General features: G+C 52.6%; 1 protein-coding gene across 2 annotated transcripts; it reads left to right on the plus strand.

The window, feature by feature from the left end:
- Positions 1-5,623: 5,623 nt before the first annotated feature.
- Positions 5,624-8,054, plus strand: EPO (erythropoietin). Of its 2 annotated transcripts, none has more exons than XM_008580721.1 (5): positions 5,624-5,711; positions 6,266-6,408; positions 6,641-6,727; positions 6,995-7,174; positions 7,338-8,054. In XM_008580721.1, the coding sequence occupies exons 1-5, from the start codon at positions 5,699-5,701 to the stop codon at positions 7,491-7,493; spliced, it is 579 nt and encodes a 192-aa protein (XP_008578943.1). In that variant the 5' UTR covers positions 5,624-5,698; the 3' UTR covers positions 7,494-8,054. The 2 variants fall into 2 exon arrangements, with proteins under 2 accessions (XP_008578943.1, XP_008578944.1); XM_008580722.1 differs by having other exon boundaries at positions 7,341-8,054.
- Positions 8,055-14,199: the final 6,145 nt, after the last annotated feature.

Genomic DNA, 14,199 nt, shown 5'->3' on the forward strand with positions numbered 1-14,199 from the left:
GGTTTTTTTTTTTTTTTTTTTTTTTTTGTCTTTTTCCGTGTCCGGCAACGGATTGCAACCCTCAGTGTTGCCCCCGCACCGGACCGGGGACCGGCAACGGGATCGCAACCCTCGGTGTTGCTCCTGCGCCTCGCTCAACCAGTGAGCGGGAACCGGTCTGTATGTGGGATCCGAACCCTTGGGCGGGAGCGCCGCCACGCTTCCCAAGCGGCGCACTATCTAGTGCGCCACCGGGCTGGCCCTCAAACCAGTTCTTATCATTCGTTAGTTCTCAGTGAACCATGAATAATTTGGGAGCATATTAGCTAAGTTTGGATGTGCATATCTAAGGCTGCTATAAACTTCCCTCGAGTAGAGCTTGGTCTGTATTCCTCCAAGTAGGAAGAGCCTATAGGGCTGCCCAGTAGATATCATACAAAATCCTTAAAAAGTCAGAGTCCTGTGTTAACAAAATGAAACTTTTGTATTCACGACTGTACACCTACAAAGGCCTTACATGGAAGGTAAAAATTCCTCTCTTATATAAATAAAGCCACTAGTGGTTTATTTCAAGTTAGGATTTTCTAATTTTATTTTTGCTTGGACAGGAAAGCAACTCTGGTCAATTTACCAGCCCTGTCTTCTGATACTGGGTGGTGATAGGGGAAGGGGCTTAGGAATGTTCAGTCAACTTGTGAGCTAGAGATCTTAGGATGTGGTCTGATACTTTTCACAGAAATCAGATCAGGGGTAGGGAAGGAATGATTCCGGAGGGGCTCAAGGTGGGGGTCTTTAGTGCTCTTGGAATCCTCCTTCAAGGACTCAAGTGTTTGGGGCATTCAGGGGACAAGTAACCAAGGAAGGAGGTCCTGTAATGCTTCAGGGCCTGTCTAGGGTGGACCCAAAGGCCTCATTCAGGCCAAGGTTACTGGGGCTTCTCCTGGCCTCCCCAGAAAGAGACCTACATTGATGGGGCAAGAAATCCCTGGTAGGTCCCAGGCTTGGAATAAACTAAATTTGGACCATCTTGATGTCTGCCTCTTACCCACCCTGACTTCTGCAGTGATGCCATTTCACTCAACTGTGTTCGGGGGCAAGTTTCTCTTAAGTGCAGTCAGTATAGACACCCAGAGACACCTCTGTCCCCCCTGCTATTTTGATGACCTTTTTCAGTGAGTTGCATGGTAGGGGTAGCTGCAATACCGGGTGCATGAATCTGTCCCCAGCTGCTGAGAGGGAACAGTGGGGGATGCTAGAGGACAACTGAGGAGTACACTAGAGATTTGGTCTCCAGGCCTCCAAAAAAAGGGCAAATAGAAATAAAGCAGGAAGTGCGGTAATAGTAGCTAGTGTGTATTGATTACCATGTGCCAGGCGTTACATAAGCCCACCAAAGCACTTACTGGGGAGCAATTACTACCATTTTCACCATCCCCATTCCACAGAAACAAGGCTCAGAGATAAAGTTATGAGTCCAGGTTGGGCACCTGGCAGGTCACAGAGCTCAGGCCACCAAGCCAAGCTCTCCTGTTCACCAAACAACCCCTTTAAGCTACTGGACTACAGAGCTGTTTGCTCAGAACAGAAACCTGGCTGTCTGGTTCTTTTGGGTACTTTGTGTCCAAAAAAGCAGGCTTTGCCTCAATTTCTCCAAATTGACCTTGGCAAAGAACGTTTCTTTCATTCTCTGGCAGGAAGAAGGGTGTCCTGCATTCTTCCTTCCCTCCTAATTCCCCAAGGGCAAGGAAGCCCTCCCCCACCACATACTCCAAGGCCCCCCAGCCACCTCACTTCCCAGCACAGAAGGTCTTCTGGGCCACTGGCTGAACTCCCGAGCAGAGAAGCCACTACTTGGAAAGGCGGAGGGAGGAAAGGCCTAAGGCCCCCCTCTCCCCAGTTGACTCCAGGCAGCTGGGGCTCTGTGCTGCCTGGGGATCTGGGACAGCACAGGGGGACTGTAAATTTGCTTCTCTTTGGATTTTCAATCTGAATCAGCTGCCAGGAGAAATCCATGGAACAGAGCCTGCCTTTACCCCCAACATCTCTTGTCACAACCATCCCTTTTCAAACCTGTCTCAATGGCTGCCTGCTCAGAAGGTGGATGGAGGCCTCGCAAGCCCCCAGCATCCTCAGGAGCTGAGTTGAGCAGGTGTGGCTCACTCCCATTCTCTGGCTGAGGAGTCCGCAGTGGAGGGATCACATAATGCAATCCATGAAGGAGTGATGGCCACAAACAGGCAACGTGCTGGGTGGGTACAAAGGCATAGAAGACCGTCCATAGGGTTGCTTTTCTTTGCTTGCTTCTCTGAGTACCAGGGCAACTGCACTGCATGACTCCAGAGGGTCTCATCCCCATCAGAGTCTCTATGAACCCCCCTAGAATTGTGCAGTGCTCAATTGTCAGTTGTCCATGGTGCCCTGCCAGTGAGAGGCCTAAGATGTGTATGTAAATGATGGAAATGCAGAGGAGGGAGATAGCTTTGTGGAGGGGGAATGCTTGCATTTGGGCTTTGAAGAAAAGGAGATAGTGTGGGAGGGTGATCCAGGTGGAAAGCACAGAGCGAGCAAAGAGCAGGAAGCCATAAACCATCTAACTGAGCTTCTGTCATGGAGGGAGTGGAAATGAGCAAAGTGGAAGAATAGGCTGAAAAGTTAGGTGGATGGCAGAACACAGAGGGTCTTAGTTGTGAGGCGATGGGGAGCCATTGCAGGTTCATGCTCAGGGAGTGATACGAACGAGGGTATTCAATGGGAAAGTTAATTGAGTAGCAGGGTTATGGATTAACTGGAGGAGTCAGTGAGGAGACACTCTGCAGTGGTCCCAGGACTGGGTCAGTACTGCACCGGAGGAATACAAGTAGGCAGACGGAGAGGGCACAAGGCGGGGGGATGGTGGGCATTGGAGGGGGAGCCCCAAGTGGCTTCCTGTTTTCCTGTTCCTCAGGGTCTCCTGCTATTGAGGACCCTGCTGGTATCCAAGAGCCTCTTGGCTAAGTTGGACCCCAAATCAGCCTCTGCCTTCTTAGCAGGATTACTATAGCTTCAGAATTGGGTATGGGGTGGACCACGATCCTCTCCTCTACCTTCCCTCCCAAGCTGCAATCACAGCTCTCTCTCCAAAAGCCCCAGGGACAAGTGAGCCTGGCCCCTGTTGAGCTGGCTCCAGCATCTAGAGGCCGGTGCTCATGGCTGTCCCCTTTCCCCTCTGGCAGGCAGGGACCTAACAAGTTGCTGTTAGGGGAGGAGCAGGTCCCCAAAAGTTTCCTCCCTCTCCTCAGGCTGTGTCCACCCCATCGGCCATCTGTCCCTGGCCCCCTCTCCATACTTAGGTCAGGGCAGTGACGCAGGAGTCAGGAGCCGCCAGAGAGCACAGTCTGGGGGTGGGGGGGTGTTGGGACAGAACACATGTGCAGACGTGTGTGGACGTGAGTGTGCGTGTGCATGTCCCACAGCTGGGTTCTGGGAAGGGAGCAGAACCAGGCTCTGAGGGCTGAGCTGGGAGCCAGGACAGCAGGTTTGGGGAGGGCCCAGGAGCAGGCTCAAGGTGAGCAGAAGGCAGGGGAGCAGGGTCTGGCCCTCATTACCTCCGGCCTGTCTCCCACCCCCACCCATTTATTTTTCTAAACCCATCTTTGATCGTGCTCTTCCCCTGCCCCATCCTGAGGGTTCCCCGCTCCCCTACCATGAGGTCTTTTATTCAAATCACCTTCTCTGCATGGCATCCTTGACTGTCTCATATGAATGCCACTTCCTGGTCCCCCTTCTTTGCTTTTCCTCGTTAGTTCTCGTTGCCATTTGAGATCTTCTATCTTGCATTTGTTTTTGTGCTCATCGTCGGCCTCCCCACTAGAATGTCAGCTCCTCCGGGGCAGGTGATCTTGTCTGTGCCATTCACTGCTCCACCCCCAGGAGTACCTAGTTCCAAGTGTAGGTACTCCATCAGTAGTTCTGGAATGAATAAATGTTTCCAAAGCTTTCAAAACAAAATCTGAAATCTACAAATGGCATTCAAGGCCCTTCACAGCCTGACTCTTCCCTAACCCGCACTCTGGCCTAATCTCCCATCTCTCCTTTCTACACCCTCCCCCAAGATGCCTGACCCTCCATTCATGTTGCTGAATTGGTCTCCACCACCCTCCTCCAGAGTCTCTTCACATTGAAACCCTACTCACTCTTGGAGGCTGAGCTCCTTGTCACCTCCTCCATCAAATCTTCCCTGATTTCCCCAAGCTAGAGGTGCGCTCTCCTTCTTCCAAACTCCTACAGCTCAGATCCACGCGCTCCAGTCCTTACCCACTGTCCTGTGTACCCATATTATCTCCACTTGTAAGCTGCGAACTCCAGGAGGGAAGGAGCTGCAAAGTGTGTAGCCAATGGTCTTGCACAAAGTAGGCACTGAATGCATGAATAAAATATCTCTAATATTATGGGGGGAGTGGGTAGCGACTAGGCAGGGCATGGAGGAATGTATATAACCATCTGTGTTTGTAGGATTTTCCCGTCTTTTCTGAAGCCTGAGTGAAGTGAGGCTGGTCCTTCCATCACACTCATTTGACAGCTGAGGGCACTGAGGCTCAAGCACCAAGGCCATTTTCTCAGGTTTGAGAGGACAGTAAACCTTGCACTTCTGCTTGAGGTAGCCTGCCCCTCTGCTCCAGGGCTTCCAGAAGCTACAAAAATTTAGCTGTAAATCCCAGTTCCCATCACTCAAGGGCTCACAACCCAAAAGGCTTCTCCCTCTCCTCAGGCTATGTCCACCCCATCTGCCAGGGCGTTACTTCTATTTCAGGATTCTTAAGAATCTTGCCACACAGGCTAACCTATATCACAGGTGAAAGAAATAGATGTGAAAGTGCACATGTCCTGCACAGTATACCATGTGCCTTGTGCCTGAAAAGTTAAGTTTCTGAGTTTTCAGGGTTCTAGAAAGTGAGGAGTCGGGGGAGAAGAATCCCAACTTCCTTGCTTCGTTTGCCCCCATCAAATTCCTCAACACAGAGACACTGGTTTTTAGACCGTGTTCTGGGATTATAAGAAGGAAGGCAACCAAGTTGTTCCTACTAGAAGCTTCTGGGCTTCCAGACCCAGCTACCTCGCAGGAACCCAGAGACCCAGGCTCTGAGCCCCTGCCTACGACTGGGACGCCCCCCAGGGGAGGTATCTGAGTCCTCAGCCTCTCCCAGATGGCACGTCTCTCCCAGGCCCAGGCATCCTGCCCATTCGGCGGGTGTGCACTCGGGTGCGCTGTCTTGCCAGAACCCAGGCGCCAGGGGCAGACTCATGCCCCGCACGTGCGCCTGCAGAGTAGACTCCAGCCCCTGCGAGCCCCCGACCCAGGCGTCCTGCCCCCTGCTCTGACCCCGGGTGTCCCCCACCCCCAGCGACCCCTCACGCACACAGCCTCACCCCCACCCTCACACTCGCACGCACACATGCTGATAACAGCCCCGACCCCCGGCTGGAGCCGCAGAGTCCCGGGTCAACCCCGGCTGGTCGCTGCGCCGCGCCGCGCCGTCCTCCCGGACCCTGGCCAGGGCCATTGCGCCCGCTCTCCTCCGACCCCAGGCTCGGCAGCCGCGACGTGCCCACTCCCCCTGGACAGTGGTTTCCTCCTCAGGCCCCTGGGGCTGGCCCTGTCCCGCCGAGCTTCCCGGGATGAGGGCTCCCAGCGTGTCCCGCCGAGCCCCTGGTCACTGAGGGGCCCCGGCGAGGCGCGGAGATGGGGGTGCGCGGTGAGTACTCGCGGGCTGCGGGAGCTGCCGCCGGCCGGGCCCCTGTTTGAGGAGGGATTTACCTCTGCAGCTATTGGCCGGGAGGTGGCTGGGTTCAAGGACCCGAGACTTGCTGAGGACCCAGGAAGGGGTAGGGGGTGGGGCAGCCTCCACGTGCCGGCAGAGCTTGGGGAGTCCCTGTGAATGGCAAAAGCCTGACCTGGAGACGGGGACAAGGTTTGCGGGTTCAGGAAGAAGAGGCGCTGCTCTGTGGGTGGGGAGGAAGTAGATAAGCCCTTACCTGGGTCCTGGAGCAACAACCGGGATCTGCAAGAGGGGAAGCCTCTGTCAGGGCGGGATTGAAGTTTGGCCCGAGAAGGGGATGCCGGTAGCTGGGGGTGGGGTGTGCACACGGCAGCGGGATTGAATGAAGGCAAGGCAGGCAACACCTGAGCGCTGGCAAGGTTGGGGCCAGGAGGGGCTAGCTGAGGGCAGAGGTGCAGGATGAGTGGACCTGCCCCTCCAAACCAACCTTCTCCCCTCCCGGCCTCACATTCAGCCTGGCTCTCTTCTAGAATGTCCTGCCCTGCTGCTGTGGCTGTCCTTGCTGCTGCTTCCTCTGGGCCTCCTAGTCCTGGGCGCCCCCCCACGCCTCATCTGTGACAGTCGAGTCCTGGAGAGGTACATCCTGGAGGCCAAGGAGGCCGAGAACGTCACGGTGAGGCCCCCTCCCCAGAACACTCCGCAGAACTCCCTCTCAGGGCTCCAAGGGTCTCCTCTAAGATCCAGGAACCTGGACTCCTTCCTGGCATTTGGTTCAGGATGGAGGTGGGAAGTCACACTCCCTCCCCCCATAAGAATGATAAGGCTGGTGGCCCCCAAAACATACCTGGAAGCCAGAGTGTCCTATGGTCTGTGGGGGCCCTGACTCCTGGGGCTGCACATTTCAGATGGGCTGTGCAGAAGGCTGCAACTTGAGTGAGAATATCACCGTCCCAGACACCAAAGTTAACTTCTATGCCTGGAGGAGGATGGAGGTGAGTTCATTCTTTCCTTCCTCTTGGGGAATCTCATTTTACAGGAACTTGACAGGGAGGGAGGGAGAATGATAGAGAGAAGAGATGGACAACAGAGATGAGGCCTGTATGGAATGTGTTCATTCATTCATTCATCTACTCATTCATTCATTTGTTCACTCAACCTTACTGCATACTTGCTGTTTACTCATCTTGGTGCATGGGGCAGCTGAGAGGGAGAAAGCAGTTGGCTTGGGCCTGCTGACTCCAAGTCTCCGTTCCCTTTAGGTCGGGCAGCAAGCCATAGAAGTCTGGCAGGGCCTGGCCCTGCTTTCAGAAGCCATCCTGCGGGGTCAGGCTCTGTTGGCTAACTCCTCCCAGCCATCAGAGACCCTGCAGCTGTACGTGGACAAAGCCGTCAGTGGCCTGCGAAGCCTCACCTCCCTGCTTCGGGCGCTGGGAGCCCAAGTGAGTAGGAGTGGACACTTCTGTTTGCCCTTTCTGTAAGATGGGGAGAAGTGTCCTGCTAAGGAATACTCAGGCTCTCCCTATCCCCCTCCATTCTGTCCCTAATCCCATTTTCCTCCCGGGCCCCTGGCACTGTGGTAACCTCCTGTTCTTTCCTTGGCAGAAGGAAGCCACCTCACTTCCAGATGCAGCCTCAGCTGCTCCACTCCGAACATTTACTGTTGATACTTTGTGCAAACTTTTCCGAATCTACTCCAATTTCCTCCGGGGAAAGCTGAAGCTGTACACGGGGGAGGCCTGCAGGAGAGGGGACAGGTGACCAGGTGTCCCCACCTGGGCTCAACCACCACCTTGCTTACCACCACTGCCTGTGCCATGCCTTCCCCACCACCACTCCCAACCTCCATCAAGGGGCTGTCAGCTCAGTGCCAGCATGTTCCATGGACACTCCAGTGCCAGCAGTGACATCTCAGGGGCCAGAAGAACTGTCCAGAGCTCAACTCTGAGACCTAAGCATGTCACAGGGCCAGCCTGAGGCCCCAGAGCAAGAGGAATTCAGAGATCAGTTTTAAACTCAGGGACAGAGCCATGCTGGGGAGACACCTAAACTAACTTGGTGCCCTGCAGAACTGTGACACCAGGACAAGCTTTGGAGGCAAATACCTCGTTTTGCACCTACCAAGCACAGACAGATGGACTGGAGGATTTAGGTGGCAAGCCATGAATTCTCCAGGTCTCTTGGGGACTCCCATGACTGCGAGAGCCCACTGCACAATGGAGGGGTGGTAACTGTGAAGTTGGGATGGGGGCTGGTCCCTGGCTCTCATGGGGTCCAAATTTTGTGTATTTTTCAATCTCACTGGCAAGACTGAAACCACCATTATGGCTCTTGGCTTTTCTGTTTTCTCGGGAGCCCCATACTTTCCTGGTTCTGCCGCCATCCTGGCAGCAGGGCGGCAGGTCTGGGAAATCAGAGGTGGAGAGGGTTGGGCCCTACGTGCTGCTTTGCAGGCCCTGTCTGACCTCTTGACCCTACTGGGCCTGAGGCCACAAGCTCTGCCCACATTGGTCAATAAGGTGGCCCCATTCAAGGCTGTTCCTCAATAGGCAGCTGCCAACCTGACTGGGACAAGCCTTTAGTGAGCTGCGGCTGCCATCAAAGAAACAGGAGACCCCTTGGGTCAACCCTGGCTACTGGACCCTATTATTTCTTGCCTCTTCTCTGTGGTCCCTTTGGCTCATGTCACATTCCCAGCATCAGCCTCCCACCTCAGCAGACAAACCCCTTCTAAATCCAGCTGCCCTGTTTCCTTGCCTGGGGACTGTCACCATAAATGCTCCACCCTGAAACCTGCTGAAAGGGCAGTAGACAGAGGTGCAGTAGGAGCTACCTTCACAGACAGCTGTCTTATTAAGCACTTGCTCTGTGACAAGTGCCACTCTAGGTGGTTCACTTAGGCGACCTCATTTTATTCCTCCCACGACCCTATGAGAAAGTTACTGCTGTCATTCCTATTGTGCAGATGAAGTGAAGTAACTTGCTCAAGGCCAAGAAAACAGGGCTCCCCAATCCCCCCACTCACCCCTTCTCTCATCTGCTTATTCCCTGTAATCCCCCCCTGCTCCCTTACTCCCCTGGGATGGGGGACACAGAACAAACAGATTCAGTTCTTGATTCCTACTTCAAATTTTACCCTTTATTCCAACAATGAATTCAGATTCCTTCCCAGAAATAATGCTTCAGCTGGAAAGGACCACCCAGAAGGGGATCTGTGCAGACAGCAAAAGTTGTCACAAGACTGTATTGGGACCCCCATCCTGACCATCATCCCATATTAGGGGCCAGTCTTTCTGCTTATATCACAAAATGTAAAGTCAGCCTGCGCCCCTGCACAGATGCAAAAGGGAGGGAATATTTTGCAATTTGTGGCGGGTAAAATTACTGGCAGGTTGGGGGATTGGAGGGCATTTGCTAGGTGCATAGGGGGTTGGGTGGATGAGGTCGGGGTGGAGCTGCAGTTCTAAGATTCTGCAAAGGGGAGTGTTTCTCCTGTCCAAAAGAGAAATTTTGCTCTGGCTAACCCAGCTCCTGGGCTACAGTGCCCTCTTCGGGTCCTAGTGGGAACTGTTAGGGAATTATCAAGCAATAGAATCCTTAGAGCTCTGACCTGGCACATCTCAGTACAAATTTGTATTGTGATTTCCACATATGACACCTGATTCTTGCTCCACTGTGAGTCAGTAAGAGAGGAATCTCCCTCTTAGGCTGGTGAACTTGGAGCAAATGAACTTGTTCTTAAGCTCAAGGAATCCAGCTAATAAATGACAGAGCTAGAACCTGAATGTGAGATTTAGGACCCATAACCCCAAAGCCTTATCCACCTCTCAGCCTGACTTGCTGCCTAAGGCTCAGACATCCCATCATCAAGCAACTGGCTCTTTTTTTCTCCAGGATTCAGGGCCACTGACCTTATTCCTTGACTTCTCCTTAGACTTCTCGGTGCTTTCAATTAAAAAAAAAATAGTAGTTGTTGAACCTGTACTATATGACCACTTCTGGGCCAGGTATAACAGGCAAGTATTTAGGAACATTCATGCTACATTTATCAGATGCCTACTGTGTGCCAAGCCTTTGCACTAAATCTTAGGAAACGTGAAATGACACTCAGTCTATGCCACTTGTAGCCCAGAGTCCTTTGAGAGCAAGCAGTCCCCTGCAGGCAAAAAGACATCAATTAATTTAGACACAGTCAACTTGGAATGGATGGAGTGATCAGATGGGGGTGCTCAGAGGCCTGGGAAGGGAAGAGCCTCAGTGAGAGAAGAACCTAGTGAGGCTCAGAGTCCCTGCTGAGGGGCACAGATACACAGGGAGGGGGTTGCCAGATTTCAGAGGCTCTTCAAGTGCAGGCCACAGGTGTGAACTTTCTTCTGTACTGTGATCATGATTATGATTAACAACACTTTAAATCTCTGGCATGTACACAATCTGCTGAGATTCTCGCCATAACTCTGTGAAGCGGGAGTACAATAGGTATTTGTCAGATGGGGAGAATAAGTTCCGCCAGGTAAGTGACCAAGCCAGCTCTTCTGACTTCCTGGCAGGGACAGGAGCCAGCCGTATGTAGCACAGTTCTGAGTCAGCGGGTTACATAACTGTTTAACAGTGATGCCTTCCATGTGTAGGGAGCTTAGTGCTTTACAAATTGCTTTCCTGGGCATTCTCTCATTTGCTCTCCTAACCCCATGAGGAAGGCAGGGACAGGTAGAGGATCCCCATTTTGCAGACTAGAAAACCAATGCCCAGAAAGATTATGGGCCTAGCCTCGGTCATAAGACACTGAGAGGATGGGTCAGGACCAGAACCCAGGCTCTCTGACTCCAGGGTCCCTCTTCTGTCTGAAGCACAGAATCACCAGTGAGAGGAGAGAGGGGAGGTGGATGGGGTGGATTAAACAGCTGTGGTCAACGAGGCACAAGGCCTGTCCATTTCCTGCTACCAACTCCTTCCCATTCTGTTTCCTGCCTCCAGCTTCCACTTCCTCCCTGGATGGGTGGCAGGTGCCTGACACACTCCGCCCACCCAAGCCTCCCAGCACTGCGGGCCATCTCAGCCATCTCCTCCAGCCCCAGCTCTCCATCTTAACTCCAGCCTCTTGCCTTTGGGTACTCTCTGGCTCAAATCCTCTCCCTGGGCCAGAACATCAGGCTGGCCAAATGCACCTGCCTGACCCCAGCTCACAGGTTGCCTAGGATTTTACCAGCACTACTCAGTCTACTGGACTCACCATGGAGGATTGTTGCTGGAATTGAGTTAGCTAAATGGGGTTTTTTAGACATTGGAATCTATGCTGAATGAGAATCATATTATTTCAAACTGGTCAAGACTGATTCCACTAAAATTCCACCGTAAAACTGTGACATTACAAAAGATACTGGCAACAGAAAAACAGACAGCGGAACAGTTTCTCAGCTTAGGGGAGTTATGCCCAAATGTCTATAACCTCCCATCTTGATTTTTAAAAGTAAATTATTAAAAATTATGTGACCTACACACATATATGTAGATTTCTGATTTAAAAAACCTGGCTTGGGGCCGAGCCCTTGGCACACTCGGGAGAGTGCGGCGCTGGGAGCACAGCAGCGCTCCCGTCGCGGGTTCGGATCCTATATAGGGATGACTGGTGCGCTCACAGCGCTCACTGGCTGAGCGCGGTGCGGCCAGTCTCAAAAAGGACAAAAAATAAATAAATAAATAAATAAAAATAAAAAACCTGGCTTGGCTGTGCTGATTTAGTCTCCCTTACCTTCATCTTACAGATGAAGGTGTTAAGACCCAGAGACGGTAAGCAAAGTGCCCAAGGACACACAGTAAAGCCAGGACTGGGCTCCAGTTCTCTGGAATGATTTCCAGGGGTATTCCACATGCCAGGGTCTTTACATCTATTCCTGCAGCTGCCAATCTTGTCAAGGTTGTCAGTCTCTGGGGCCTTACCCATTCCTGGCTTCCCAAAATGCTGAGCCCAATGGTTCCCTCCTGCCAACCTCCCCACTGCCTTTCTGTTTTGCCTTGAGCTCCCAACCCCCACTTCCAGGCAGATTGGAGGCTGTGACCCTCCAGCACTGTGGTGCCAAAGGGAGGTCAGCCAAAGCTTCCATCAGAGGATGTATTGCCCAACCAGGAGGGGCTGTGGATCAATGTCCTCTGCCGCTCTTCCCTCGGTTAACACTTTCCTGGCTCTGTCCCCTCTGTTGTTAACTTTTCTAACCTGGTACAGAGGAAGGGTGGATAAAGGTTTGGGATGGTCATCCTTTATACCCCCAGATTTAACATAAAAAGGCAGAGGGGCTCTCTCCCCTCAGATGTGACCTCTGCACAGGCCCTGCTGGAGTTCCACGGAGCAACTCTCCAGCCTCATTTGGTCCGAAGTCACCCTTGGGAATGCAGAAGGGCTTTCTGACTCTTCCTAGACACGGGGTACAAGACTGTGCTGGCCCCTCCCTGACAGCTCAGGAGAATGGCCGGCCCAGGCATCTCTGTCACTTGTCAGGGTCAAAGGCCAGGTACCCTGAGCATAGATTTGATAGTGGGGGGTTGGGGGGCTGCCGAGGTGAAGGGAAACCTGAAGTTTCTGGGCACACCTGGGTGTGGTAGGGTACAGGAAACCTGGACTCAGGACAGCTCAGCACACTGCTTGGCCCCAACCCTCCAGCCTAGCTACAGCTCTGTGTGACTGGTGGGTGTCATGGGTTTTTTTTTTAAAGCAGCAAAACTGCCTTTCTGCTGAAATCTTATATAGAATTGCTATTTATGAAACCAATAAATAGCAATTCTAGATTTCTGCTGAAATCTTATATAGAATTGCTATTTATGAAACCAATAAATAGCAGGCTGGTCTGGTTGGGGTGGGCTACCACCCCCATACCTATTTGGATGCCCCTATGGCCCCCAAGGGGCACCTCTGCAGAGCTGTGGGACTCAGCAGAGCACAGCATGGGACTGTGGTGTCGTGAGGAAACATGGGCTTTGCAGCCAGCACTTCCTGATGGGAGACAATTTACTTCATTTCTCTGGAGCTCCATTGCCACACATGGAAAGTGAGGACATTCTATTTGCAAAGAAGACATGAGATTCAGCTAGGTCCGCCCACAGGGCCTGTTTCCAGCTCCTCCAAAGCTCTTGATCCACTTGTGGCCCCACTCCCACAGCCCCGACCTTAGCACCCATGGGCACCACCGGCTCTCACCCTCTACAACCTCCTCTCCCAGCTCCCACCTGTCCCCGTCCGATCCATACTCCACTGGCTGCCTACCGGGGTGGTCTTTTGAAAATAAACGTGGGATCAAGCCACCCCCATTACTTACAAACTTTTGGTGGATCCTCAAAGCTGTGGCATTCAAGGTCCTCCAAGATGGGGCCCCAGCCTCCTCCCAGTGTTACATCTGCACACTAAACACACACACACACACACACACACCATATTATCGTTCTTGCCACTTCTCCAAAACTGCCATGCTCCCCAATCTGGAGGTCTTGCCGTTGTAAAGCATGGCAAAGGAGAGGTGGACTGGGGCAGAGAGAAGGGCAGGTTGCCATTTGCACAGGCAGGCAGGTGGGATGAGCAGGCTGTGGGCAAGGACTGACCCAGAGCTCGCTCGAGATGGGCACTTCTGTGTCTTTGTGCCCCCCTGCCACCACCAGCCTCCTACTTCACAGGTAGAAGCTGCTAAGACACCACTGCCTGTTCTGCACAGCCCCTCCCTGCTCCCATTACACACCCAGCTTGTCTCTCCTGCTTCTGTTCTCGACTCTTCCACCCACCTTCTTATAAGTCCTTTCCTCATCTCTCTTGATATTGGACCTGTCTCATAAGCATTTAAACAGGCTCAAATTTCTCCTATCTTGCCCCCAATTTTGCACCTGCTCTCCAAGTCTCCTCTCTTTACAGCCAAACAGCTCTGAAACATTGTCCCCAGCTCCCACTGGGATTTCTTTCTTCAACTTCTATTCCCTCTCCAAATCCTCCAGTTTGGCCTCTCAAATGGCTCTCACTAAGTTTCTAATAATATCCCAAATCTATTGTACAGGAACTCATTGAAATGTTCTTCCTGTGCAGACTCACACAACACATAAATATGCAGAGCACATGGAAATGGCCACCCTCCCCTTACTGGAGGTAACCAGTTACCAACTTGATATGTGTCTTTCCAGTCCCATCTCCACACCTCCACCCAAATATACGTGCACAAACACATACCTTTTTGGGGGGATTTTACATAAATGGGATCATACTACACATCTTTTTTTCTATGACTCGCCTCTCTCCAAGTCTGCACAGTGCCTCTTCACTCCCATTACCTTTTTTTTTTTTTGTCTTTTTTCGTGTCCGGCAACAGATCGCAACCCTCAGTGTCACGCCCGTACCGGACCGGGACCGGCAACGGGATCGCAGCCCTCGGTGTTGCGCCCGCACCTCGCTCAGCCAGTGAGCGGGAACCGGTCTGTATGTGGGATCCGAACCCTC

The sequence above is a fragment of the Galeopterus variegatus genome, unplaced genomic scaffold (genome assembly GCF_000696425.1).
Source record: "Galeopterus variegatus unplaced genomic scaffold, G_variegatus-3.0.2 Scaffold2147, whole genome shotgun sequence".
Taxonomy (NCBI): Eukaryota; Metazoa; Chordata; class Mammalia; order Dermoptera; family Cynocephalidae; genus Galeopterus; species Galeopterus variegatus.

Excerpts from the sequence above, each read along its gene's own strand:
- EPO (XM_008580721.1), top strand. Across the intron at positions 6,409-6,640 it reads AGGAGGCCGAGAACGTCACG|ATGGGCTGTGCAGAAGGCTG; the intron begins GTGAGGCCCCCT and ends TGCACATTTCAG. Across the intron at positions 7,175-7,337 it reads TTCGGGCGCTGGGAGCCCAA|AAGGAAGCCACCTCACTTCC; the intron begins GTGAGTAGGAGT and ends TTTCCTTGGCAG.